Source organism: Camarhynchus parvulus, chromosome 8, assembly GCF_901933205.1.
Source record: "Camarhynchus parvulus chromosome 8, STF_HiC, whole genome shotgun sequence".
NCBI lineage: Eukaryota > Metazoa > Chordata > Aves > Passeriformes > Thraupidae > Camarhynchus > Camarhynchus parvulus.
In genome coordinates this window covers 14,218,015-14,245,069 of record NC_044578.1, presented here as the reverse complement: position 1 = coordinate 14,245,069, position 27,055 = coordinate 14,218,015, and the positions used below count along the sequence as shown (strand labels likewise).

General features: G+C 43.5%; 1 protein-coding gene across 1 annotated transcript; it reads left to right on the top strand.

Annotated features, from left to right (window-relative positions):
• SYDE2 (synapse defective Rho GTPase homolog 2) lies at positions 1-27,055 on the top strand. The gene is given in 9 exon segments (XM_030953685.1): positions 1-150; positions 3,564-3,866; positions 3,869-4,243; positions 12,728-13,827; positions 16,527-16,653; positions 21,204-21,385; positions 22,235-22,466; positions 24,581-24,904; positions 24,907-27,055. Coding segments are annotated over 9 exon segments (2,928 nt in total). The 5' UTR covers positions 1-41; the 3' UTR covers positions 25,083-27,055.

Here is a 27,055-nt window from a genome sequence, read left to right as displayed (position 1 = left end):
GGGCAGCGCCCGCTGAGCGCGGCGCGGAGGCAGCGCCAGGCATGGCCGACCCGCTCCGTAGGACGCTCTCCAAGCTGCGGGGCAGAAGGTCCCAGCGAGGCGCGGCGGCGGGCGCCGGGCACCGCCACGGCGGGGTCTGCGCCCCGCAGGGTAAGTGCTCGGCCGCGAGGCTCCGGCTGCCCGCCCGCGGCCGCTCCTGCTCCTCCACCTGCCGGCCAGCGCCGGGCGGGGGCTCCCGCGGCACCGGGATGCTCTGTGCCCGCTGCCCGGGGCGCCGCGCCGGGGCCGGGCGGGAGCTTGGGTCTCGGATCGCTCCTCGGCGGCGGCAGCGTGCCATCGGTACCTGCGCTTCTTTTGGGAGCGGGAGTTCCGCGTGAAAGCGAGAGCTCCTGGGGCTTCGACCAGCGCTGGGTGCGCGTCCCTGCTCCTCATCTCCCACATCTGCTTGTCACTCCTCGGCTGCTGTTTGCCCCCTGGGCTTGGTTGGTTCGTTCGCTTTTTAAAGATGCACTCGAAATTTTATAGATCAGTTTTCAGTCTTGTCGTTGTTCCATTTGAATATATAGTGGTTATATCTTACACTTTTGTTAGGAAACCTAGTGAAAGAGAACGTGTTTAAATATCAGCCAGAAGAACTGAGAGTTGTTTGATCCATATATGGAGAGGCTGGATAAAGCTGTTCCCTGCTTCCATGCAATCTGCAAAGCAAGGCATGGTATCGTGGCGAAGTATTTTCTGTGCCCACGGACTTGGCATAAGGTCAGCCTTGACTGCAGTTGAGTTGAAGCATTGACGCTTTGATTTCTGAGCATACACGTGTCGGTACTGTTATAGCGTAACTTGAAATACTGATTTATTTAATTTTTTTGTCAGTGGAGTGAAAGGTGAAGGAAATACCTTACTTTTTTTTTTTTTCTTGAACACCATATTGAAGCCTTTTGAAAAGGAACTGTTGTCATGTTTGGTATTTGTGTGGAGACAAGGTCTTAACTATATTAAATGTAATATTAAGTAAGTATGTGAAAATGCCTATAGTAGGCAGCATTCTTCTGAATGAAGCATTGCTCTAGAACAAAAAGTATGTTCCTGACCTGTAGGTCTCTCAGAGCTTTGTATTTATTTAAAATTGACTCCCTCCTGTAACAGCTAATAACATTGAAAACTAGCTCTGTGATATTGAACCACTGGTTGTGCAGATACTTGCATGTGAACCAGTTTGTTACTAAAATAAACACAGGCATAAGGGCTTTCAGGATCAGGGCCAAGTTCGAATAAAGGGGAAGCAGTGCTTGCAAATACTGCTAGCAGTTGCAGAAACTGCAACTGGGAGATGTATGTGTAAGTGTGTAATGTGGATGAGTTTCAGTGGGCATTTCCAATCGGTGACCTCTGGCAGCATGTGGCTGATCAGTTGGGGTCATCCTGAGTCCTGTGGAAGGTGGAGTGTCCCTGTGGGCAGCCTTGGTGGAAGAGGCTGGAGGCTCTGCATTGATGGTTCTGCACTATGCTTTTGCAGATGGCTCGTTATAGAGATACCTGGGTGGATGTTGAAAACAAAGTTTTCTGCTGCTAGGACTGGAGAGCAGCCTGAGGCTCACACCAGATGTGTCCCTGGGTGTGTGCTTAGGCACACTGTGCTGCTTAGGAGCTGCTGTTTTGGGAATTGCAGTCTGCCCTAACGAGTGCGGAAGGACCCGTGTTTGTACAGCAGAGCAGGAAGTAGCAGATATTTTTGTTTGTGGAAATACAGCGCTCAGATGCTCCATCTATTTATGTCACCAGAGCAGGGACCAGCCTTGGAATGAAGCAAGGACTTTGGGATATTTGTCACTGGCAGGAGAATGCCTACTCGAGAAGTCCCTGACCCAAAGAGACTTCTTGGAAACGTAGGCATAGCCCTATGCCCATTGCAGATTAGTTTCCTATCCTTTTGATTATTTCTTACTTGAAATTGTAGTGTGACAGTGTGTAAGGAGGAACCATTACAACAGCATGCTTCCATTTCTAGGCTGTGGGTGGGGGAAGGAGCATGATTGCTGCCAAATCACTGAAACTTTTGACAAGACATCTGCATGCACATTTCCCTCAGATTCTGTTACCTGACTGACTTAGGCCCCAAGTGTAGCAAAGCACTTCAGTGGAGGTGTGCAAAGGCTTCAAAAGGAGCATGATTAATTTTGTTAATTCTTTGAAACAAGTTAACTCTTCAAATCAAAAACAGTGATAATACTGCAGTTTAGCTGAACAAGCAAACTATGCTTTTGAAAAATCACCGAATGATGAATCTTTCATCAAATAAAATGGTGGTGTTTCAGATCTTATCAAGGATCTCTTCTATCATTAAAGTACAAACCTAAAAAGAGGGTCAAAGGGAAGGTGTTCAAATGAGTCTTTTTCATGTCTCCCTTTCTACAGCAAACTTGGCTGGATTTACGGAGCTGCTCTATGAGTCCACCAGAAAGGTGCCCATATTTTAACATCCATTATTGGTGTGAAAATAATTCTTTGCTAAGAATAATGTTCAAGCAGTAATGAATAGCTGCTTCCATCTGGAATTTCCAGTTGCAGAATGCTTCATGTGAAAAGAGGTTGTCTGTTTATGTGAACCCAGTTATCCCCGTTCAGCCTCAATGGCTGAGTGAGCCCAGTGTGGGTTGTCCTGGTGTGCAGAGCAGCATGAGGGTTACCTGACCTGCTCCCGGATTTAAATTTGGATGTGTTTGCAGCTTTTCTTCCAGTCCTAGTGCAGGGGTTGCAGCTCCCTGATGTGCTGCAGCCAGGGGGGTATGGCACTGCTGCTGAGTGGAGCTTGGCTGTGCTCTGACAGGGGGCTCAAGTGTGAGCAGCACTTTTCATGGACAATTAAGTGTTTGTCTGTTGCTTCAATGAAACTCTCAAGTTTTGAGAACAGTCAGTGGAATTTGTTTACTTCTTGTGTGAAATTTTTGTTGTTTAAAAACTTCTCTGCATTTCTTCTTTCTCCTTCTTTATTTTCATGATGGTGTGCTTTGTTTTATTCCCCCCAAATCAGGGGATGCTACTGTCTTAATTGTTGGATAAAGCTGGTAAGGACAGTCCTTTCTAGAGGTTCTGGTGTAGGATATATCATCACCTGTATATAGAAATCTAGAAATTAATATATGTGGGGATTTTGTAGCCATTTAAGTAGTACATTGGGACTGTTTCTTCATTGGCACAACTAAACTGGAGAAGTACTGTGTAGTAACTTTTCAAACCAGTTGCACCTGAACTTGGCAGAAAAAAGCAGCCATTTCTGCGGAAGTATGCATGACCTTTCAGCAGAGCTATCTCACTGCCATTTATCTAAATTACGTGGTGTTAAAAATACAGCCAAACATGCCTGGCTCTTTATTACCTATGTGCACATTCTGCTTTGATGCGCTGAAATCTAATTTTGTGCTCATATCACTTTATCTTTTGTCCTTTCGGATGAGGTCTGATGCAAGTGTTATACGACAGCAAACGTGTTCATCTGTCAAAAGCCAAACGATATTCTAAACATTTGTCTTTCCTTCTCTTTTTGCCTTCCTTTCTGGGAACAGATTTCATAGAAAATGTTTACATAGCTTCGAGAAGCAGGAAGGAGCCCGAGTGCCCCCAGGCCGGCGAGGTGCCCGAGCACAGGCCGCAGGTGAACAGCATCACCGTTTCCAAGAAACGCAGCTGGCTGCAGCAGAGCACCCACCGGCGGCCCCCTCCTCCCCTGGAAGAAGAAGATGCCTATAAGATGCCTGTCCCGGCACCCAGGTCTCCCGTGCCGCTGCCGGAGCCCGCCGTGCCCTGGGCTCCCTGCAGGCCGGCGCGGAGCTGCGCCCGCCCGGGCCCGGCCGCGCTGGGCAGCGCCGCCCCGACTGCGGCGAGGACGGCGACGCGGATGATGAAGGAGAAATATGGTACAACCCCATCCCTGAAGACGATGAGCCCGACCTGCTCGGGGTGCACCCTTCTGCTGTGAATAGCCTTGTTGCTGTGGGCTCCCCGTCGGTTCGGTACAAAGGCCACCCCGGGGGTGACTCTGGGGTGACCGCGAGTCCCCATGAGGGAGCCACACGCCCCGCGGAGGGCGCGGGGGGCGGCCGGGCGGCACAGCCCGCTGAGGGCAGCCCGGCAGATGCCGCACAGCCCGGGGAACACCCGCAGCAGCCCCTGCCGAGGTTTGCCTGCAAGGCTCCCGCTGTGCCCGCAGCAGAGGACAATCCTGCCTTCAAGTGTCCTTCCACAGGTAAGACTGCCCAGGAACATAAGCGTTCCTTTGTTATGTCTTTTTCTCTTTCTCCACCTCTTATGTTATTTGGTGGGAACGCATGTTGAGTGCATTGAAAATGCCTTAGATTGTGAGACTGATGCCTGCTAGGTGCAGAGGTGCGCAGTTGTTTCCCAGTCCGTTTGTTCATGGCATGTCCAGGTGTGATTGGCCTGGGTTCCCTCTGACCCCCACCTCACTGAAGACAAAAGTTTTACAAAACGAGCTTGGTAAAGTGAGGACACACTGGGTTTCCTTTGTCAGCTGGTGTCTAGCCCTGGCCTTGGATTCCTGCCTCAAAGCTACTTAATGTCTGCAGAAGTTTCTTTAACTTGCTGTCTGGGACTTTTTAATAAAGACCTTTTGGTAGACCATGTAAATGCTATTCATCACGTCGCTTTGTGTAATTACTGTCTTGTTGACTGTCTCAGGCTAATCTAATAGACTGCAGAAGAGTGGTTTTCACTTTCAGAAGGCAGTCTCTTTGTTCCTTGTTATCTTTGGCTGAGTGTTTGATAGTCTCGTTTCCATAATTCCATTAGTGTGTGAATTCAGCATCATGTTAAGGATTTTTCCCAGTCTGTTAAAAAACCCCAAACAAATATAAAACCACACCAAACAAAAGTAAGTAGAAAAAACTCTCCCAACCCTTTCCAAAAAGGTATTACTTTTAATTACTTACGTGCCTCATATTATCTCGACCTTAACTCTGGTGTCCTGTTCAAAGTCAGAAACAGCGTAAAGTTCAGGAGACAGGGAATTCCAGGTTCCTTTCTTTGGAGAAAGGTTGCACTTTACACTGACATTTAAGAGCCTGTATTTCTGCCTGGTTCATCAGAAAGGACCTGAAGCATTGGTGTGGGAGCCCAGGTGTGCATTGCCTTCTGGAGGAACTTCTTTTTGGGTTGTCCCCATCCAGCCTCACCATCTTGGCAGTCTCTGGCTCCATGTCCCTGTGTACTGGGAGCTGCTGTGCCTGAATTCCTGGTGTAGAGATATTCCTTCTGGGAATAGGGTTTGTTTTCAAAGCACCAGAGCAACTGCTGTTAACAGCAGAAGAAAAAACTCCTGGTCTTCGGGGGCTCACATTTTGTTCTTTTCATGGAAATGCTGCAGATACAAGCATATTTTTAGTTGCAAAGTGTGTTAAAGTTTTTGGGCATTTATTACAAATAACTCACTTTATAGGTGTTTTAAATACTTAGACCAGTTTTATTTGCTTGCAAGGCAGATGAGATAGTATGTTCTTTGGTAGATTTTTGTCATTATTGGGGCTCTAGATGCTTTGTAGAGGTCACTAAATGTGGTTATTTAGGAAGGCCGTGTGTGTCCTGCAGACTGCTTGGCCTCCACTTAGTTGGTTAATCTCTCCATACGTGGGTGACTATTTCTTTTTTTTAAAGAAGTTAGTCCCTTTCTGTAAGAAGAAAAATGTCAAACTTGTTTTCATACTAAAGATGCGTTTATTTCTGAAAGCAAAGTTGTCGATTTCAAGAGTTTCCTGAAACGGGGAGAGAAGTTATTCCACCTGATTGTTTGTTATGCATTTAGTTAATTAAGGTACTTCAAATGCAGCTCTCCTTCTATGTGTTGGGTGGTGATCACATTGAATAGATTAATTGATGATGAAGTGGATCCCTGCTGCTTAGTAATTGGCTTTATTATGGAGAAGTGGCTTAGTTCTTTTTAATCCAGTTAAAGTATCTACAGTTATTTTCAGTCAAATTTAAAATGACAGCTCATCCATATAAAATTACTACATGAAAGGCACCATGGCCAATTTCACTTTATTTGTGTTAGGACCTTGTTTGAATTACATAGCTGGTATGAAATGGATGTCTCTGTTTGTAGAGATTACATTAAGCAGTAACTCCTATCAAATAAGAAATTAAAGCTTTGGGGAAAAGTCTGCCTACCTTTCTTATTGATGTCATATATAATATGTCAATACTGGTTGGCATTGGAGCCTAAATGTTAGATAATATATATATTTGTTTATTTTGTCATTTGCTGTTTTCTTCTTTGGACAATGGAAACAATTTTGCCTTTAACATTCTAGATATTTTTGCCTTACTTTGATTTCCGACTTTGTAGAGTGCAAATAGTAATGTTTTTTTTTTCCTTTTGCTTGCTTTTTTGAGTCTTTATTAGACAGGAGATATTTTTATGGGAAGAATAAATGATAGAATTCTGTTATTGTGGGTCTTTCCAAACAGAGCACCAAATAGGTATTTCCTGTAACTGGAAATACTATTTCCAGTACAATGGATCATAATTGTAGAGGTGCTAATTTGTCCCATAGTCTTAATTTACACTGCTAGCTCATGGTATTAATCTGGTTACTTTCTACAGTAAATGCCATTTATGTTAATAGGATTTGTCAGGTAATTCCTTAGTGAATAATTCTAGCCTTGTTGTCTTTAAAAAAGAAACTGATTAGAAATAAGGCACCCTTATAGCAGAGCTTGGGAAAAAAGAATGTATTTTCTTTATAAAATGTATTCAAAAGATAGGAGTAAGAAGGTAACTTGGTTCCAAGTTAATAATGTAGAAACAGCCCAGCTTAGGCTCTTAGGTCTATGGGAGAAGAATTTAAGTGGAAAGAACCCTGGAGGCTGTTTTTAATTATGTGTTTCCTTGTACAGACAAAATGGTTATCATTGAAAAATAGAATTTTTTTTTTGTTACAAATGCAATATGAGAATTTTTTTCACTGTAAAATGTTGAAGTAAATTTTCTTTATAACTCTTTAGGACTGAGCTCTTAACTGTGTGTTTTTATAGCTGCGTGTATCACATGCAAATTGTTGAAGGAAAGCATCCCTTTGTAATGCTGGCTCCTGAGACGTATTTACACCACAGAGCTCTGAATAGTGCCTTCTGTTTTTTACAATATTTACAGTATTTTTGCTTTTGGGGAGGATAACTGTTGGTATTAGTGCCTTCATAAGGAGTGGACTCATCCCATGTGTCTGTATCTGAGAGACATCCTGGTAGGATTGGTGCATTGAAGGTTGCCAGGATCTGGATTGTGCTTTTGCTACTAAAAATGTACTTGAGTTAGCTGTCTGGGTGGAAAATCCTGGTACGAGTCACTGTAAACAATTTCTTTCCAATGTTATGGCAAGTGAAGATGGATCCCATATTCCCACTTAACCCAGATATGTGCCAACTGGAACTTGGCTTAATTCCTATTAAAACTACAGGGCTCTTTCTCCACTTAGCCTGTGACCATTGTCCTGGTTTCCAAATACATCTTTTGGGGCCAATGTATGCAAATATTTTGCATGCTTACATGTTGCAGGCAGGCTTCCAGCAACATACACAGAGTATACTGGGCAGCAAATGCTATCTACACCTTTCCTTCCACATGTTACAAACATTGTTTTTGAAATGTAATGCTTATTTCCCAGATGGAAGATGCTTTGTGGTTTACCTGTTTTTCAAGTGCAAGGAGCTTTGGTTTCACAAGACAGAAGTGCATTGATGTGAAATACTTGCACAATGTGTGAGATACCTGAATGGTTAGGGATTTGACAGAAAGGTCCCTCTGCTCCCTCTTTCTTCTGCAGAGGTGGAGCCAGTTTTTAGGTGGGTTTTTGGGGAGTTTGTGCACATGCTTTTGGAGGTCAGGGGCTTATTCATGCATTTGTTTTGGCTTCATGGGGTGACAATGCCATAAAGACCTGCTGGTGAGAGAAACAGGATGTAACACTGTGGAGTGGGAGCAGTTCTGTCAAAATAGTTATTGCCTTTTTCAGTTTTTGATTTGTCCTGAGTAACTGTTTATATCCTCTGATGGGGAAGATAGGGGCAGAGCTGCTTTTCATGCCGCGCAAGACCCAGTGAGGAGAGGAAATGTTCATGAGAGCAGCCTGAGCAGGCAGTGCCTGGCATTGCCGCCGTGCTCCAGCCTAGGAATGCCTTGGTGCAGCTCCAGTGTCTGAGCAGAGCTGCCTGTGGTTTGTGTGCAGGGTCACTGATGTTTAGAATACCTGCAGCAAACTCATGCTGCTTTGGAGATACTGAACTCTTTAAATCTGGTTAGTAAAGTACTCTTACACGTGCTTGCTCCTCTCTGCAATGAGATACACCATGGAGGATGCTCTGAGGATCACCACCAGGATGAGGAGCAGGCACTGGTCACCCCCTTCACCTCTCGTGCCTGAGCCTTGGAGGGGGTGTGCTGTAATCACCTCCCATTTCAATTTTAAGCAAAGTATTTTCTGTCTTTTGCTTCTATAAAAGTGATCCCCGAGTTGATGAATTCATCACAATTTTGTTAGCATAAGTGTGTATAGTAATCGAAGAAAGCAAACTATCTTTACAACATTCTGGGATTTTTTTTACCATTTTAATAGTTTCTCCATTCCTTGTCTCTGAAGCAGTATGTGAGATAGGGACTGCATTGGTCAAAGTAGTAATTTATATAGAGGTAAAAAAGACTTTTCTTTAGTGTTAAACGCAGAGATTCTTCCATTCATTTAGATACATAGAAATAATTGCTTTTTACACAGTTTTTAAAAGTGCATTTTAGTTTTTTAATTTTCTTTTGCCCAGTTGCTGATGTAGATAGAGGTGATGCATACCTTACGTCCTAATTGCTTCAATTTGATATATCATAAATTGTTCTCTCAATGCCATTTACACTTCTGCTCTGAAGTTTTATGTCAGAACAGGTCTAGAACTGTGCCTGCACCTGAGAAACTTAACAGCCTTTGACATCAGTAGAGCTGATGTGCAGTTTGTCAGGTGAGGATCCAGATCAGTTTGTCTTGTGGATTCTGCCACAGAAAAACAGTAGTCCTCTTTCACCTATTGTTTGCTACAAGAATGGTTTTGAGATATTTGGGCTCTTCTATTTTGATTTGCTGCTTTTTCACTTTTAATACATTAACTCAGCATTTCCATTAGGTGTGAGTGGCTGTTGGATACTTCAGTAGCTTGGTGTAGTAAGCAACTGATAGCTTTCTGACCAACTTATTCACCTCAACTTATTGCCCAAAAATAAATTGCAGGTTTTCTGAGTAACTTTAAAATAACTCAGAAACCCTATCTTCAGCAATGGGGAATGTGACATATATAACAGGGTAGTCAAATGTGCCTGTAAAACAGCATGTGTTGCTGGCAGTGCATGTGACAGTGATAAATGTGCCCAAACACATATAAACTCCATTAAACAGGGGCAGACAAGCATGTTTACTGTGCTAAATCACTGCACATGTCTGGCAGGGGCTGTGTTGTAGGTGCTTGAGTCTGAGCCCTCTCTTGCCTTGGGGCAGTGTTGTGTAGGGGTCTGCTCAGCTGAGGGGACGCTGGTGGCTGTTCTGTGGACACTGAATGGATGGGCTGGCAGAGGGGCCTGGTTTGTGAGGCAGTGTGGGCTCTTCATGTTTCTGTGGCCATGGAAAGGCTCTATGCTTTCACACAGCCACAGTGCTGGGCAAAGTAAAGTGTGGCTTTCTACTCAAGCTGAACAGCTGAACTCACAGCTGATGTTACAGTTGCTTGGGGTGTCAGTTCGTTTTGACTTGGATTGCATTGTCCTGCAAAAGCTTTTTTTTTTTTTTTTTTTTTTTTCCTGTGTTCATGCTGCTGAAGTGTCAGAAGGCGCAAGGCAAATGTATTAAAGCCAGTATAATAGAACAGCCCAGCCCAGGCTGAAGAGGGCATCAGATGATCATGTGGCTCACCCTTCAGAAGAACAAGGAGCCTAAGTGAGACCACCTACCCCACCCTGTGCAGTTGCAGCTTGGAATCCTGCAGGGGTGAAGACTCTACCACGTCCCTGGTTGTTTCCAGGGGTTGAGTGTTCTCACTGTAAAAGATAAATGTTACGTACACATACAAATGGTCACCTGTGTATATAGAACTGACCATCCCTGTGCTGTCCTGGTGCAACAGGCGCCTCTTGCCTTTTACCTTCTCCTATCACCCTTCTGTAAGGATATTTTTAATGTCTTAACTGCTGTTTGCAGCACAATCTTGTAACTTGGATGAGAAAAGAGGTGCAATTCAGTTTTGCTGTCACCCTTGTGAGAAAGCTGTGTCGGATGGATAGGCTGGGCAGTGAGGTGTTACTGGGCTGTGCTACAACTCCTCCTGTAGCTTGTTCAGAGCTGTCATGTACACTCTTTTTAAAATTGCGTGCATACCTCAGCACATTGCTGGCTTTAGTGGAACAACATGTGGCTCAGTGCTGATGGGAATACCATCCTGCATAATACTCCACTGTTGAGTTTCCTCCAGCCGCATATTTCACTTTAACTGTTTGGTGCTGAACGCAGCAGAAGTTGGACACAGAAAAGTCATAGTGTTAGACTGACTCTTTGGTTTTAATGAGTTGGGGGGGAAGTTTAATTTGCTGGCCTGCTTTTCCAAGCCTGTGCCAAGGAGTTTTGACAGAAAGGGGAGATTAATGTTAGAGGCTGCAGTGTGGCAGTGATTGCTATAGAGCGCTCCACGCCAGCCCACCAGTGGGACCGTGCGGTGATTTGCAGTACAAGGGAAGGCTTTGTCTGCCTTTATCAAACAACACATTTCTAACTAGCTGCTTGCCAGAAAAGCACAGCAGGCGTGCTAGAAATAGCCCTGCCCCTGCAAGGGAACTACTTCCATGAGATGCAGGATTAAATGAATTTTCTTCTGTTCCTCTGGAAAACAGATTCTATGCATTATTCTTCGTAACTGAAACTTCCTTTTCTAAAGGTACTCTTTTAAGCCACTGTCTGCAAAAGTTACTTAATCCAAACTTCTATTGAGACTAGAACTAGCCTTTGTAGGTTTTTTCTTGGAAGGGGGCAAGGGAACCAAAACCACAGCAGATGACTTTGGTCAAAGACCAGGTTGCCTGATTTAGCTGTTAAGGCTTGGTGAAGTATAAAAAGTACATTACAGTCCAGTGGTGAAAATCAATTTGAATGCACAAAGCACTTGTAAGAATCACTTGCTGTGGACTTGAAGTGGTTAGTTTAGAATTAAAGTAGTAAGTCCTTGGCAAATCTGAAGGAGAAGCTCCTTTAAAGTATGGTTTACTAAGCATCTTGTGAAAACAGCACTTCTTTCTTTCTTTCTTTTTATATGCTATAAACAATCTCCTTTTCTGTGGCTAGCATAGGGGAATGATGGATGGATAAAGGTGTTTGAGTCTCTGTGAGCTGCCTGGGCTAATTGCTTCACACAGGGTTGGTGTGTTTAGGGGCTCTGTAGAACCCCAGTCTGCACAGGCTGCCCAGTCCCCTTGGGAGCTGCTAACATTTGAAAATGGTGATGGGGATGGCTGTTGCTAGCAAGAGGCACTCTTTGTTTCTTAAGGGGAGGAAAAGTGACTCTAAGTGAAAGTAATAATGTAATTTTATTAATATCTATCTATCATTCTGCCCTCAGCTTCCCTCCTGCATTGTTTCTTAACTCAGGTAAATTGATCAATTTTCTTACAGTTATTACTGCCTCATGCTGGTAAAAGTGAGAATGACTTGAGCAAAACTTGGTATTTGCATTTCCTTGGGTATTAGAGCATGAGGTGAGCCACAGGTTCCTGTCTGTGTGCAGTACTGGCTTATGTCTAATTGTGTTCCTTAATTATCTGTTCTTTACTGCTGAATTGAGGAGGTGTTGTTGGTTTGGTTTTTTTTCTTTTGCTCTTTTTAGCGTCAGTGCTTACTGTTATTTTTTTTTTCTTTTTGGTACCTTGAAAGGGGGGTGATTTCCTGTGAGGATGTCGCTTGGGAGCTGTCTAACTTTAAAAACTCTGGTGGGGTGGTAGTGCCAGGAAACATGGAAGGTTGCTGGCAGGCAGTGAAATGAGGCAATGCAGGATGCAGCTTTTGGAAGGAATAAATCTTACATCATGCTGTAGAAAGGAGAAGCTGAGAAAAATGAAAGAAAAGGTGTGAGACTGCCTGTGTCTACACAGGAGAGATTTAGGGCTCTTTGAGGTAATAGAGGGACACAAAGAGCCACATTCTTTGCTAGAGACAAGTGTCTTTCCTCTAGACATTTAGAGTGGCAGTGCTGATGTGTTGGCTGTGTAGCTGACTGCTCTACAGACAAGGGTACCTTTGCCATATTTCCAGGATTTTTTCAGTCTGGTTTCCTTGCAGTTGTGCCCCAGGAATGTGGCTGTGTGTGCTTGTCTGGGGGATGCAGCACAAGTGGCTCGAGCTGAATGCAGCGGGTGCAATTGCTCATTTGTTTATATGTAGTTTCTGGCCCTTTCATCTCCATAAAGCAGAACAAATCTGGCTTTTGACAGTGAATTGCCAAGTTTGGCTGAACGAGTCAGCAGAGCACAGCTTTCTGAACACTTGTGACCATCTGACTGAATGAGTGAAGGGTGTCTGAATGAATTGTACTTACCAGGTTATGACAAATCATACATGTTCTCCCCAAGTTGAAATTTTATTTTTTCCATTTCTGAGAATTGCAGTTTGAAAATGATTATTCCTTCTCTTTCCTTCTAAAGGGTTTGGAGCTGCTCTTGCACGCAAGCCTGATATACCCTCCACGGAGGTTTCTCCTCCAAGTCCCAGTCCCCTGAAAAAAAGCGGATCAATCAACTGGCCTTTCCCTGATAAAATTAAATCTCCCAGGACTGTGAGGAAGCTTTCCATGAAAATGAAAAAGCTGCCAGAGCTGAGCAGGAAGCTGAGTGTGAAGGGAAGTTCAAGCCATAGTAGTTCAGATAATCCTCCTTCCCTGCTGAAAAGTAGCTGCCGGGATACAAGCCATACAGTGTCTTTGCCTTCTTCTGGAAACTCAACCACAGCTGCCAGCAGGAATGTGATAAGCCGTTACCATCTTGACAGCAGTGTGTCCTCACAACACACCTACAAAAAGAAGAGTTTGAGGAGCTCCAAATCCTTCAACAAAGGCGGTTACCTCAGTGATGGTGACTCTCCTGAACTTATAACAAAATCAGGTAAACACAGACCTGACACCAAGTGTGGGAAAGGAAAGGAGAGCCTTCCAAGTAACAGTGGTAAACCCGAAATAGATATCGATGCCTTCAGACACTACAACTTTTCTGATCAACCCAAGTGCTCTCAGTACATCTCTGGACTCATGAGCATTCACTTTTATGGTGCTGAAGACTTAAAGCCACCACGAATAGACTCAAAAGATGTCTTTTGTGCAATACAGGTTGATTCAGTAAACAAAGCAAGGACTGCCCTGCTCACATGTAGGACAACATTTCTTGACATGGACCACACATTCAACATAGAAATCGAAAATGCTCAGCACTTAAAGCTGGTGGTGTTCAGCTGGGAACCCACCCCACGGAAAAACAGAGTGTGTTGTCATGGAACTGTGGCTCTTCCCACTCTCTTTCGGGTCACCAAAACACATCAGCTGGCTGTCAAACTGGAGCCCAGGGGGCTTATTTATGTCAAGCTGTCACTCATGGAGCAGTGGGAAAACTCTCTTGATGGCCTTGACACAGACCGTGAGCCTGTGATGTTTGGGGTGGATGCTCGGAAAGTTGTGGAGAAGGAAAACGCAGGCTTGATGGTGCCACTTTTGTTGCAGAAATGCATTCTGGAGATTGAAAAGAGAGGCTGTCAGGTACTGTGCATATCTTAATCTCTTTTGTCAGTATTTCTGTGTTGAAATAGCTGTTGTTGCAGTGTAGATAGTGAGTGGAAATGGGGGAAATGAAAAACATCTTTACAAGTCAATTTTTTTTTCCTTTGCTGCTTGTGTGTATTGAACACTGGCTATTGTAATGTGGGAAGAATAACAGGACTGTGTGCAGTCAGCACTTCCAGCTTGGCATTTGTAGAGGAGAAGTACACTTGCTCACAAGAACTGCTCCCAGCTGAGCTTTAGAAGTGGGGTTTGTGAAACAAACCTGCAGCCCCCAGTGTGTAGAGTCACCCTCAGAAAGCAGAGATCAGTTGCGAACTTGAGAATGTCTGACCCCTGAGACATGGGTCAGTGTGTAGGGACACACATTTGAATGCCAAAATGATATGGTTCACTGTTTGCTCAAACCCAAACCCACACTCTGTGCAGGGACACAGTGAGCCCATCTTTTGGTGGAGTCTGAAGCCAGTGTACCTGAGACCCATGTCTGTCATCACTTTGTACACAGCATTAGCACGAGTCCCTGAGGGGCTGAATTAGTTCTTTCCCCACACCGCCACTCCTTGTCTTTCTTCAGGTTGTCCTCAAAATTGGGAGTGCTACAAAGCAAAAGTGCCCAGTGTCTTTTTTTCATCCCATTATTGGTTGATGTAACCTAGTGAACAAAAATATGTGTGAAAAATGAGGTATGGAAAAAATCACTGGTTATGGGTGTTAGACAAGAGGTCTGTTAAGAAGGACTATGCACAGTCTTAAGCTCAGATGTTCCCCTTGGCAATGAGTTTGAAACTGGTGGGAGGACTGTTGCCTGCTGTTCCACAGCATGCGTGAGCCCTCCTTGTCTTTTGCATCTGTTCTCACTCAGGTGAAATTGAGAAGTAGTCACACCTACCAGTGTTACTATTTTAAATTGCTGACAGGTTGGATATGCTTGCAGGTGTGATGAGATTAGCGCTGCTGTTTATAACCCAGGTCATGAACTATAGAGGGAAATGGAACTTCCATGTGGCTCTTTTGCTGAAAGTCATCGCTGGTATTAGCTGTGTGATTTTTCTTGTGGATACTTCTCCTAACATGCAGTTACTGGAAAAGAGAAGTTTTATTCTTTCTAGTAGATGTGTCCTATGGTTTCAGCACTTTATTATGGGCTTATTAGCACCTATTCATGCAAATGATATTGGGTAATCAAGGCAACACTGGTAATGAAGCAATTGGGATTTGAGTTATCTGAATGTATCTGATGCTTTTGAGCATGAAATCTATTTTTGTATTTGCACAGAGAGAACCAAAACTTCAAAATATACTGTTAACTTCTTCTTTTAACCACATGCTTGTCTGACATTTTTGACTTTCCTATAGACTGCAAATACTGTCATGGTGCATAATCTCCACCTGAATTTCAGATGTGGCATTAGGAAACTTTAAAAGTTTAAAGGAAATGTCTTAGGCATGAACTAGATCATATCATTCAGTCTTGAGAATGGGGGAGTACAAATTCCATTGGGTCACTTTCCAATTAATATATGACCAGAAAAATGCTTTTCTTGCATACCTTCATTCTCATGGTTTTAAAACAGTACAGGTGGGGCTCTTTTGTTTGGCTTGGTTTTGGATAATTTTTTGTCTTGAGTCCATGGTAATTTTGAATTAACCTTTTACTGCTCCGTACACCTGCCGATAATGCTAATTAACATAAAATTAATATTTCTAAGACTTAGTTTTGTAAGATCATAGTAGTACTTTGCATAAGTGGTGCTGAGGAAAATGACAAATAATGATAAAATGGAAAATTTCAGTACATGAAAGTGCATGATTTAACTGGGAGTTTAGTTTAAGAATGATGTGGGTTTCACTCCTATCACCTTAAGCATGCTAAATAATAGCTGTTTTGCAGAAAACTTTCAATATAATTTGAAACACATGGAAGTCAGCATCTTGTCAACTTTAAAACAACATCTTACAGGTGTAATAATGCAGTAGTTACAATTTTCTTGAAACTCTGGTTAAGGGTATAATTTTTTTTTTACTATATAATGCAATACTGTAGGGAAATGCTTTCACTTATTTTGGGTTTGTGTTGGTTTATTAATTGATTTGTAACTTCCCTCACTTTTGGTATGGAGTCCGTTGTGTGACTTTTTCTTCTGCTGATGAGTAATGACTGTATTTGTACTGCAATTTTGCTTACATAAAGCTCTAAACACTTCTCACTTCTTTCTGCTGAAGTTTGAATTCTATTTTGTATAATTAAACAATTATGCCAGGAAAAAATAATGATGATCTGAGTAAGTAGGGTGAGAAGCAAATATATGCTTAATCTGTACTTCTTTCCTGATTCTGCATAAAAGCAAAACATTAAGCCATTCCAATTTAGAACTTGTGTTATGTTGATAAAACACTGCTCAGCATGTTGACTGTTGAGAAAACAGGAGCATCCTTCTCTGAGTGCTCCCAGCCCCTGTGTCCTGGGAGGTGTCTGGTCCTGTGTGGGGTGATGGGACAGCCTAACTGCAAAACCAGCTACATTCCCAAACAGCTGCTGCTGCTGGGCTCTCTGATGGCACAGACACAGTGCAGTCACCAGCTGCTGCTGCTGGGCTCTCTGATGGCACAGCACAGGGTGCAGTCACTGGTCCCCAGGCAGGCAGTGCTGACATGGCTGTGCTTTGTGCTTGCAGGTGGTGGGGCTGTACCGGCTCTGTGGCTCGGCAGCGGTGAAGAAGGAGCTTCGAGAGGCGTTTGAGAGGGACAGCAAGGCTGTTACTCTCTGTGAGAGCGAGTACCCAGATATTAATGTCATAACAGGTAAGACATTTACTTGCTTTTCTTCCAACAGAGTTGTGGCATGTTCCTCATGTGCCTTTAAAAGGGGGAAATTGTGCTTTGAACTCTTTTTCTGTTGTCATTTTAACAAGCTTTTAACTTCTGCTGAAAGCTGGGTGGGAATGAGTGCAAGTACTGTGGGGGTGTAAATATGGATGAAGCAGCAGTGATTTTTAGGGAGGGGAGGACATGGAGGGACCTGTAACTGCTCCACCGGGTACAGAGGGAAGTGGCAGTCTGAAAGGAGCTGGGGTCTTGGAGCTGCTTAAATCTCTGCCATTGGTTTGTATTGGAGCAGATCTGGAAAAGCTTTTTTGTGATCAGGCCCCTCTGCTGTGCTGGTGGATCCTCACCATGTGACCCAGGGCTGCCTTGGAGCAGCTGTTCTCCCCTTTATGTTGGAGACTGCAGGAGTTATGGAAACAGATTTCCCCTTGTATTGTGCAGGCTAGTTAGAGCTGTGGGAAAGCGCCTTCATTTGATCACTGCTTTTAAAAACCTTGCTGAGCTTTCTCCTGCTCCCTGGAGTAGCCCTTCACTTGGTGTCACTCAGCAAGCTCCAGGCAAAGGTAAGAAGGTCCTGGGCAGCCTGTCTGCATCAGCTCCTTACATGTCTCTCTTCACAGGAGCTGCACCGCAGAACTGAAGTAAGTTGTTGAGGTTTTTCTGGTTTGCTAAAAACTGGAACAGTTTTATAACTATTGATATTTGATGTAAGCTAAAGTTGATCTGATTTCAGGCATCACTGAGTAAGCCAGTTGCTCTGAGAAATTAGTCAGAAGCATTCACTGCCTGTATATCAAGGGATGGAAAATGTAACAGTAGTTGGGGTATGAATTTTCTGTGCCAAAACCCTTTCTGTAATATCCAACATCCAGCTGTATAGAAGATTTATACCCTATTTGGAGGTTTATTTCATTTCAATGTATTGGGAATTAATTTTATTCATTACATTTTATAATGATACAACATGTTATCAGAAGATGCTACCCGATGACATTTACTGAGTTACATGAACCTCTTGGTTCAGGGTGTGCAGCCAGTCAGTTTGCCTTACTTGCCGTGGCTGATTTTGCTGTGGGGTTCAATGTTGGTCACAAGTATCAGCATTCTCAGCGTCAGAAACTTGTATTTATAGAATCATAGAATTGTTTAGGTTAAAAAGACCTTAAAGATCGTCAAATCCAGCCATTAACCCACCAGTGTTTCACTCTGACGTTATACAGCTTTTATAAAAGAGGTGTCCAGTAAAGGTAAAAAGTATAAATGATCTTTTAAACGGGGTCATTTTCTTCTCTTTACAAATAAATTAATGAGAAAAAATGGTGAGAACTTCTAATATCAGATTGTTCCATGAAATCATTTTGCATCCAGAGTTTGCATTGCAAGAGTGAAAAGACCACAGCTTTGTTCTCTGCCTTACAGAAAGTCTATTGGGTGTCCTTTAGTTTGTGTTCTCTTGCAAGAGTTTACTTACGTGCTGCTTTCCTTATAAGGGAAAAGAGCTTTAAGGAATTACACTGAAAAGCAGATTTTTTGCCCTGGTAGCCCTGCAGCTGTGCTGTGCAGGTGCCTGCAGTGCCTGTGTCAGCATTGTGCTGCAAGGACTGACTGTGGGGGCTCTGTGGGCTGGGGGAGCAGGGAGGGAAGGGCTCTTGGCATCTGTACCTTCCACTGACCAAATGCAGCCACTCCAGTTATTGGGAACTGCCTACTGTGGATTGACAGGGGAAACTACAGTTTTGTGGACAGCTGAGTTAGCCACTGTGCCTAGTGCTAGGAATAAAAGAGCCCACAAAACTTACTGCATGTGCTTAGGGAGTTGGGTTGAGAGGGAATGTTTCCCCTGATTACTTAATGCTGAGGCTGATGCACATGATTCATAGTTCTATCAGCCAAAACATGTGTTCCACAGAATATGAATCCTCAGCATAAATCTTGGCTGATTTGAAGTGCTGCCTTATGTCCTTTTTGAAATTTGAGTAGTGCTCCTTTCCAAAAAGATGAATAATATTTTTTTTGACAGCTCTCCAAAGACTAAAGAATGAACATTTAATGATTAAACCTTGAGTGAGAAATACTCTTGGGATTGCCACAAGCTGACACACAGTGAAGTGGGATCATTGATCAAACTGAGGCGTGCAGGCAGTTCATGGAACTGACCTGTAGCCATGTTGTTGCATCGTGTCTGTTGGCATCCATGTGAATTCATATCTCTGCATAAAGCTTGCAATGCTCTTAACAGTTCAGTGGGTCAGAAAAATGAGGAATTAATGAAGATGGCAATTTCTGCTCTCTGGCTAAATTTGTTGTGTGTGGTTGTGTCAAGAGGAATGTGCTAGTGGGCTGGCAGCAGCAGGAAGCGTAGATTCATGGAAAAAAATAACAGCAGCCTCTTAGAGGGCTAATTTAGCTGAGTGAATAACAAAAGGATTTAAAAAGGTCAAGGGGCATTCATGGCTCCCAAACCATCCTGTTAGCTGGAACTGAACAGGAGAAAGTCCTTTGGCAGGTGGCAGTCCTATGATTGTGGATGTTATTGCAGCAATTTCTGCTAAATAATTATTAATAGACAGTTGTTATATTAGTATAAGCTAATTTGATTAGAACTTATAATTTCCTACTGTAAGATGGTTTTGATTTCAGCCTCTGCCTCCGAAAAAAGCACAACTGAAACAGAGATCTTGATAGAAGTCAGCATCTCTTGCTAATATTTTGCTTAGGAAAAAAGGAAAATATCCCAGATCATGTTGTACAGCATCAGCATCTGCCCCATTTGTTTCATAAATATTTTAACCAGCTAATCCACATAGGGAACATGAGCCTCTAAATTCAGGGAAGAAAAAATATTTGGTGGGAAGGGAGGAATATGAGTAAGTTACTAAACAAAAATTAGCCACTTTAGTGGAGAAGTACCAAAAGTGCATATTCTTTTTAAAGCAAACAAAAAAATCCCACCGAAACACTGGGAGAAATATTTTTTCAGGAAAAAGTGGTTGTTCTCATATTTTGTGTTCCTGAGGGGATGTTCCCATTTTGAGCATAGAGTGAGCTCCTGGAGGCCATGTGGTGTCTGCAGAGATGGTTTTGCCTGGCTGCCCCCTGCCCGTGCTGCAGCAGGAGGTGATTTGGCAGCTCAGGATCAGGGCACTGCTGCAAGGACAGGATTTTTTTTTAAATGAAAATATTTATACAGGTAGAAGACAACTCTTACATGCATTCTGCGTGTGAAGGACAAAATGTTAGCTTCTGTTCCCTGTACTTTGTTAGAAACTACCTTGTAACAAAGCCCACGCTGTTCAGTTCATTTTACAGATCCGTTACACAGGCTCGAGTTGATGAAAAGTGTTGCTTTGTTAAATGGCACAGTGTGATGGTAATTGCTGTGATGTGAGATTTTACAAGGTTGTGAGGAGGGCCTGCTAAAAAAAATCTGCCTTTCAAACTGTTTCTGTTTTGTTAACTGCAGTATCTACTTTTGAGCAGTTTCTTTTAGTCCAGCATTTCTTCCGAACAAAGTATTTAAATGCAGTTGTGATCTAGCTAAAATTAGTAGATATTTGTGGCACAGAAAGCAAATTTTTAAGGAAAATGAAAACTTCTGGGAAGCAGGCTTGTTTCCTTCAATTTTTTGTTGGTTGTATTGGATATTGCTCCTGGGTAGCATCCTGCTATGTCCTTTCCAGAGACTGCTGTTAGAAGCCTTAATATTTTGGGTTATTTTATCCTGAAACCCCTCTCAAAATGAAGTATCAGCCAGGTTCCAAAGCCAGCTTACAAGAATGCAAACCTCAATTCCTCTTTGGAAAGAATAGATGTCAATGAGGTGCTTGCCTGGTTGTTGCAGTCCCTGGAAACAGCCTCTGCCCCAGCACACCCCAGCTGCAGAAACGCTGCAGTGTTTCTGTGCCCCAGGGAGGGCTCTGTGCTGGGCACTTCAGGCAGTGCCTCCCAAAGGTGTGGATCACATCTGTCACAGCTGGAGGGAGTGGTGTGCTGGCGTGCAGGGTGCCCAGGGGCAGCAGGGCTGGTGGCTCTCTCTCATAAGGACCTGTTTGTTTTGTGCTTGGCTGGGTGAGAAGGCACCATGTGCTTTGCTCTACGTGCCCCTGGCACTGGGATGTTTGCTCATCATTTTATAGCTGAAAATAAACAGAAAAGAAAAACTAACCGATAGACTTGTATGAAAGCTGGATTTTGATGTTTGTAGGAGCTCCTTTCCTTGGATGGGATGTGGACTGCTCTGAGTCCTTTCCTTGTCTCCCCTCACCCTGAAGGAGGGAAGCTTGGGGAGATGTTCACCTGGTGCCCCGCGTCCTCACTCCTGCACATGCAGCAGCCCTGTGCTCCAGCCCCTCTTTGCTGTGCCCTTTTGGTGTTGTCCTCCCATCCCTCACTCCTGAGTGCCAGGTTTGGCACTGACACAGAGGATTTTCTTGTGTAATGAGTGCAGTTGATGTGCTTTAATGCTCCCAAAAATTGCTGCAAAGAGAATCTGCAGCTTGTTAAAGGCAGCTGTTGTGTCTCATTAGGTGTCCTAAAGGATTATCTGCGAGAGCTGCCCTCTCCCCTGATAACCAAGCAGCTCTATGAAGCGGTGTTGGATGCAATGGTGAAAAATCCCTTGAAAATGACAGCCAGTGGTTGTGAGAATGACCCAAGTGACTCTGAGCACACAGCAGCCCTTCTGGATTGCCTGCCAGATGTTGAGAAGGTGAGTAGTGTTAGCACGTTCAAATAAATCACAAGCTTCAGAAACTAAAGGAACATTTTCACACTGGATATAAAATGTCTCAGAACTGTTTATCAGATCAAGTGGTTCACTTGCATTTGTGATGCTCCACATATTCCATGCTGCAATGAATTGGAAGGTCTGCATTGCTGGACTTCCTCTAGGTTTCATTTTATATTGTTTCTTTAAAACTGAATGAAAGGCTGTGATCTCTACTTTTGCAAGATCAGATAAATGATAATTCCCGTGTGTTGTCCTGCTCCACTTCTGCAGAGCTCTCTGATCTGTATGTTGGAATTACCTGGGCAAATCCATTCCTCTTTCTTAAGTATGTGCAATAAAGCCTTTGCTTCCCATGCTGTGCAGTGTAAGAGAGCTGTGCACTGTTACCTGTCAAATTCCTGAGTAGCACCATAAACCACAGCCCCTTCTGGGGGGAGAGAGGGAGGGGCCTGCACGGTATCTGGAATTACCTGGAAGCTTGTTCAGATGCTGACATCATCTCGAGGGTTTCTGTATTTTCTAATGTACCTGGATCATCTGTGCTGCTTCTGCAGCCTCTCCTCCCTTCCTGATGTACTGTGAGAAAACTCATCTATGTGAAACTGAGTTCAGATAAGAAACAAACTGAGTTTTACCAGAAAATCTGTCTTAATTGGTCTGCTCTGTCACAGTCAAATGCAGCTTTTCTAATTGAGCACTTGGATGTTCTGTTGATGGGTGTTGGTAGTAAAACCAGAGCTATCAGCCTTGATCTTTTCTCTCTAGAGCTGTGACTAGCGCCACTGTTGTCTAGTGTTTGGTTTCCTGAGCAGTATTTTGTTTCTTTAGGCTACCCTGAAGATGCTGTTGGATCACCTGAAACTGGTGGCTTCTTACCACGAAGTGAATAAGATGACCTGCCAGAATTTAGCTGTGTGCTTTGGCCCTGTGTTGCTGAGCCAGAGGCAGGAGACCACCAACCATAACAACAGAGTCTTCACAGACTCAGAAGAGCTTGCTAGTGCCCTGGACTTCAAAAAGCACATAGAGGTTCTTCACTACTTACTTCAGCTGTGGCCAGGTACTTTCATCTGATCAAGGAAAAAAAAATCAAACCATTGCTGTGTGTTTGCACTGTGTGACACTGTACATTAATTCACAGGATGATTGAGCAGCATCAGAATTCTTAAAATGTGAGGTGCTGTGGCATCACTGTTAATCTAAAGAAATGATGACAGTTTCTATTTGGGCACTTTGCTGAATGGGAAGTTTGTTGCTTTAATTGCTTTCTTACAATGTGTCAATGTTTGAGTATAATGAAAGAAATAGTGAAGACTTTATGTGAGTAAAGACACTAGAAAACACCAACTCAGTGACATTAAAGTTTCCCCATCTGTATTAGAGAGGTGGGGGATTTTTTTTTCCCTGCTCTTCAGCTTTGACCTGATGGGGTTAATTTATTTCCGCTCTTGTAATTTGGCAGAATTGAAGATATCCTTAGAGTAAGAGGTCTGCAACCTCTACTTGTTTTTGCAGAGCTTTGCATAAGGAAAATGTTGCTACTTCATGATGGGTTTGAGGTGACTGAAGATGCTGCTGCTCACTTGTCAGCTGCAGGTGGGCAGCTCCAAAGCTGCTGATCACCAAAAATGAAAAGAAGCTTTCAGTCAGATAAGTGAGTCTGTGCAGGAGAGATGAGGCATGTAGGTGGAGGGAGACCAAGAGCTGTTTGGGCAGCAAATACTGTGCAGAAACTAATCCTGAAACCTGAAAATGGGGATGGGTTATGGCATGGCTGCTGTGGACTAGAAAACCAAGTGGATGCAGCTCTGCCCATAGGATTGTGCATTGCTCTAAGAGGGTACGAGTAGGGTAAGTAGTAGAGTTTTCCTTCACTTAGAAGAAAAAGCTGAGTCCTATCCCCTGGCTTGCCAGAACTGTGCAGGATATTGTGTTAAAAGAGAGGTAAAACACAAATGCAGAGACCTGAGTAGATGAATACCACACAGTGTAAACAGCACACTTGGATTGAATGGAAGGATCACAGTCCGCTGTATTTAATGTCCTGCAGTTTGAGACAGCTTGATAACCAACGTGTTGTGCAATACTTTGATTTCCGTATATTTCCAGGCGAAAACAAATAGGCCTTGTTTGGCCAGCCCGTGTAACACTGGCAAGTTATTGTTAACCCATGGCCCTTCTCTTAATGGAGCACAGTCTGAACAGAAGGGGCTTGTTATAGTAAGGGGGGAGAAAGCAGTGAGAGTTATTGCATGTTACTGTGCAAGACATAAAGTAAAATCCCTTGGAGACCTGCACTGTGGATCCAGAAGGAGAAGGATTGGGCACATTTCAGGACTGAATCTTTGTGCTTGTGTGTGGGGAGTCTAACAAGGAGGGGCTCACGTGGTGAACTGCACGGGTTTGTGTGCACTGTCTTTTCAGTGGTCAGTGGGAATAGGAAGTCTGTGCTGCTCATTACAAGAAGCAGTGGTGTGTATAAAACCAGAAGGTTTGCAGCTCAGATACTTACTAGGCCCAGGTCAGTGAGCAGAGCAGTGCTGTTTGCCTTGGGCAGTGGGTCACAGCAGAGGAACCTGTCAGTGACTGTACTGTGCACTCGTGAGCTCGGGTAATGCTGCCAGCAAACCTGTGTGAGTGTACCTCTGCTTGTGCTGCACAGAGAAATTATTGCAGGGGAGCTCCTTCAATAGCACAGAGCGTCAGGGCAGAAGAGAAGCACGAGAGCTCAGCTCAATGTGTTGTTAGCTTCTCTAGGTGTTTCTCAGTGGTAGTGTTGTTGTTGAGTTTTAACCTCTTTTGCTGTGCCTGCTTTCTGTTACTCCTTAGCCTGGATGAAGTGTGTGAACTGAGCAGTTTGCTTTTCTTTGACCAGAGCTGGATGGTGATTAACTTGTACAATGAATTTAATTGGTATTCTGGGAGTTTCTACTTTTAGAAAGGCTTCTCTGCTGCAATTTGAATCTGGCATGAATCTTCAAATTAGGAAAAAATTAGTTTTTCCTAATTATTTTATATCAAACAGTGGCAAAACATGTGCAAGGTGTTGGCTGTGAGATTGCATGTATTTGTGCATGCTTAGTGGGACATCGAGGGATGACAGTGGGCAGCTGCCATGGACTTTTTTGTTGCAGCATGGGTTCAGTTGTGACTGGTTTAACTTCTCTCTTCTAGTGCATCACTTGCCTGCCAAAGAACCAGCACATCTGAGTGCGTTTCCTGAGCACTCCTCCTGCCTGAATTACCTGAGGCCCAAGAGGCAGAGACCCCAGGTGCTGAACCTGAGCGGTGCCGAGATGTCAGGGGTGCTCAGACCAAGGCCAGCCGGCCTCGACAGCCCGTCCAGCAACCGCTATGCTGGGGACTGGAGCAGCTGTGGGGAGAACTACTTGTTAAGCCCCAGGGACTGCCTGGGGGAGGCAGACTATGATGATGTCCCTTCGGAGGGCACGGAGAGCGGGGAGGACAGCGGCAGGGCCGAGGAGCCGGACGGCCCCGCGGGACTCCCCAGCCCAGCCCCGCAGAGCTCCCCTGTGGGAGCTGCCTGGCAGTGCCAGCCATGGACTCTGCAGTGGATCAGAGAGCACACCTCAAGGACCTGCAGGAAAGTATTGATACTCTCATAGGAAACCTGGAAAGGGAACTCAATAAAAACAAACTAAATATGAGTTATTAAATCCTGTCCTGCACGACATCTCCTTGTGCCTCCGTGCCCCTTGTTGGGCTTCCCTGGCTGAGTGAGGAGTGTTGGTGCCCCTGAGCACCTTGTGGTAAGTCCATGGCCCACCTTGTGTTAGCACATTTGAAGCCATTCCGTAATGTTTCTGCCTTTCTCTTAGAAGGCGTTGTCCTGATTTGTGTTGGAGACAAGCTTAGACTGTGATGTGATTCCACATAGTGACATTTCTCCCCAAAAACACTATGCACTTAGGTGGCCTGGGCAGTACCTGGTAGAAGATAAAGCAACATCTCTGCTGGCAGTGGCAGCAGAATTCCTCATTCCTGAACTCCTGGCTCTGGTACAGATGTTCCTCTCAGAAGAGGATGAATGCTGCTTGGCCTGAGTTTTGCAGCAGGGACTTCAGATAGACTTGTTTTACTATATATGCAATGGCTGCTATGAAAAATGCTTTATATAATATTTATATATAAAGTTTTAATTGTACAAATATTAACGTATTACTGTATTAACACTTTTCAGTAATTATTTAAACAAGCAAAAATAAATATTTTTCTAACCTTGTTTGTATATATCTATGTATAAATGTGCATGTGTCTGTAGCCATCTTTGTAAAGGAAAGGTCTCAGAATTATGAAATGTTCCCATTTCCAGGAAGAATGTTCAGTGATGCCAGGACAAGGTTACCCTTTGGGTAACACAGCATTTGATTTATGCACAGGGACATGGCCAGAGAGAAGGTAGGGTGAATGATTAATGTAAATGACCTTGTGTATTGCAGGAACAGCCGTTTGCAGGTGTTGACTGTTAACTCTCACACACACACATCACCCTTTCTCTGTTTGTTTGGTTTGTTTGGTTTTTTTTTTCTTCATTGTTTGTTTCTTCCTCCATGGGTTTTTTCACATATAAAGAAGGTCTGAAAGATATTTACTTTTCAAAAAATATTTTTTGTTTTTCCTTTATAACATCTTGCTTTGTTTTGGATGTTTTGGTACGTTTTTTTCTTTCCAGAGTTTCATGTATTCTTCTTGTGGTACTCTTGGCTGCTGCTGGTAGTTGGATGCATTTGAGCCCTCTCTAAAGGGTTGTGGCTCTGGAGATACAAGATATAAATTCAGCACAAAGCCAGTTACTTTTTCTTTTTTTTTTTTTTCCTTTTTAAATTACTCTCCCAAAAATGGAAGTTGTCACATGAGGTTGAATGGTTGGAATGATATTACTCCTGGGGAGTTTGGGTGGGATTGCAGTTCACTGTGACCTTATTAGATTCAGCTATCACCATCTGGTCAGAGCCTCTTTTATCTCTAGTCATTTATGGTGAGCCATTAAACATTTCCTGTTAAGGGAAACACATTCTTGATTCAGGTAAAAATAGTCACCAAATTGTATACAGGTGTTTTGATAGTCCTTCTAAACCAGAAGGGCATACAGAGTCATTCCTTGTCCTCTACAGGTCACATACACACCCCCAAGGAAGGGGGGATTTGGGCAGGTGGGGCTGAGAAGGTTTTGGTGTTTTCAGAGGTCAGTTGCTGCCAGCTGGCAGGGTAGACATTAATTCTACATCTTTTTGGTACGATTTTTGACATCCCACCATGGCTTTCCATTCACCCTGTGGGTAAGTGCTTTCCTGCTAACCTGTACTTCCTTATACTGCTTTATTGAAGAGTTATTTATTTACAGTAGCAAGGTATTAAGAATTGCTGTGGCAAACTTCACCCCTCTTTTCAAAGGAATTATTTTAGCATGGTTCCAATGGGTTACTCAATCTCACTAATTTATTTTTATAAGTGTTAAAAGATGCAAAACAATTATTGCAATATAATGATATGAATGAAAATGTAAATTTAACCTGAAGCATTTATCAATAAATCGATGTATTTTTTTAAACTTTTATACCTACAGAATGTGCATACTTTTTAAACTATAAATTTAAATTCTAAATAAAATTTGAATTAAGAACAAAA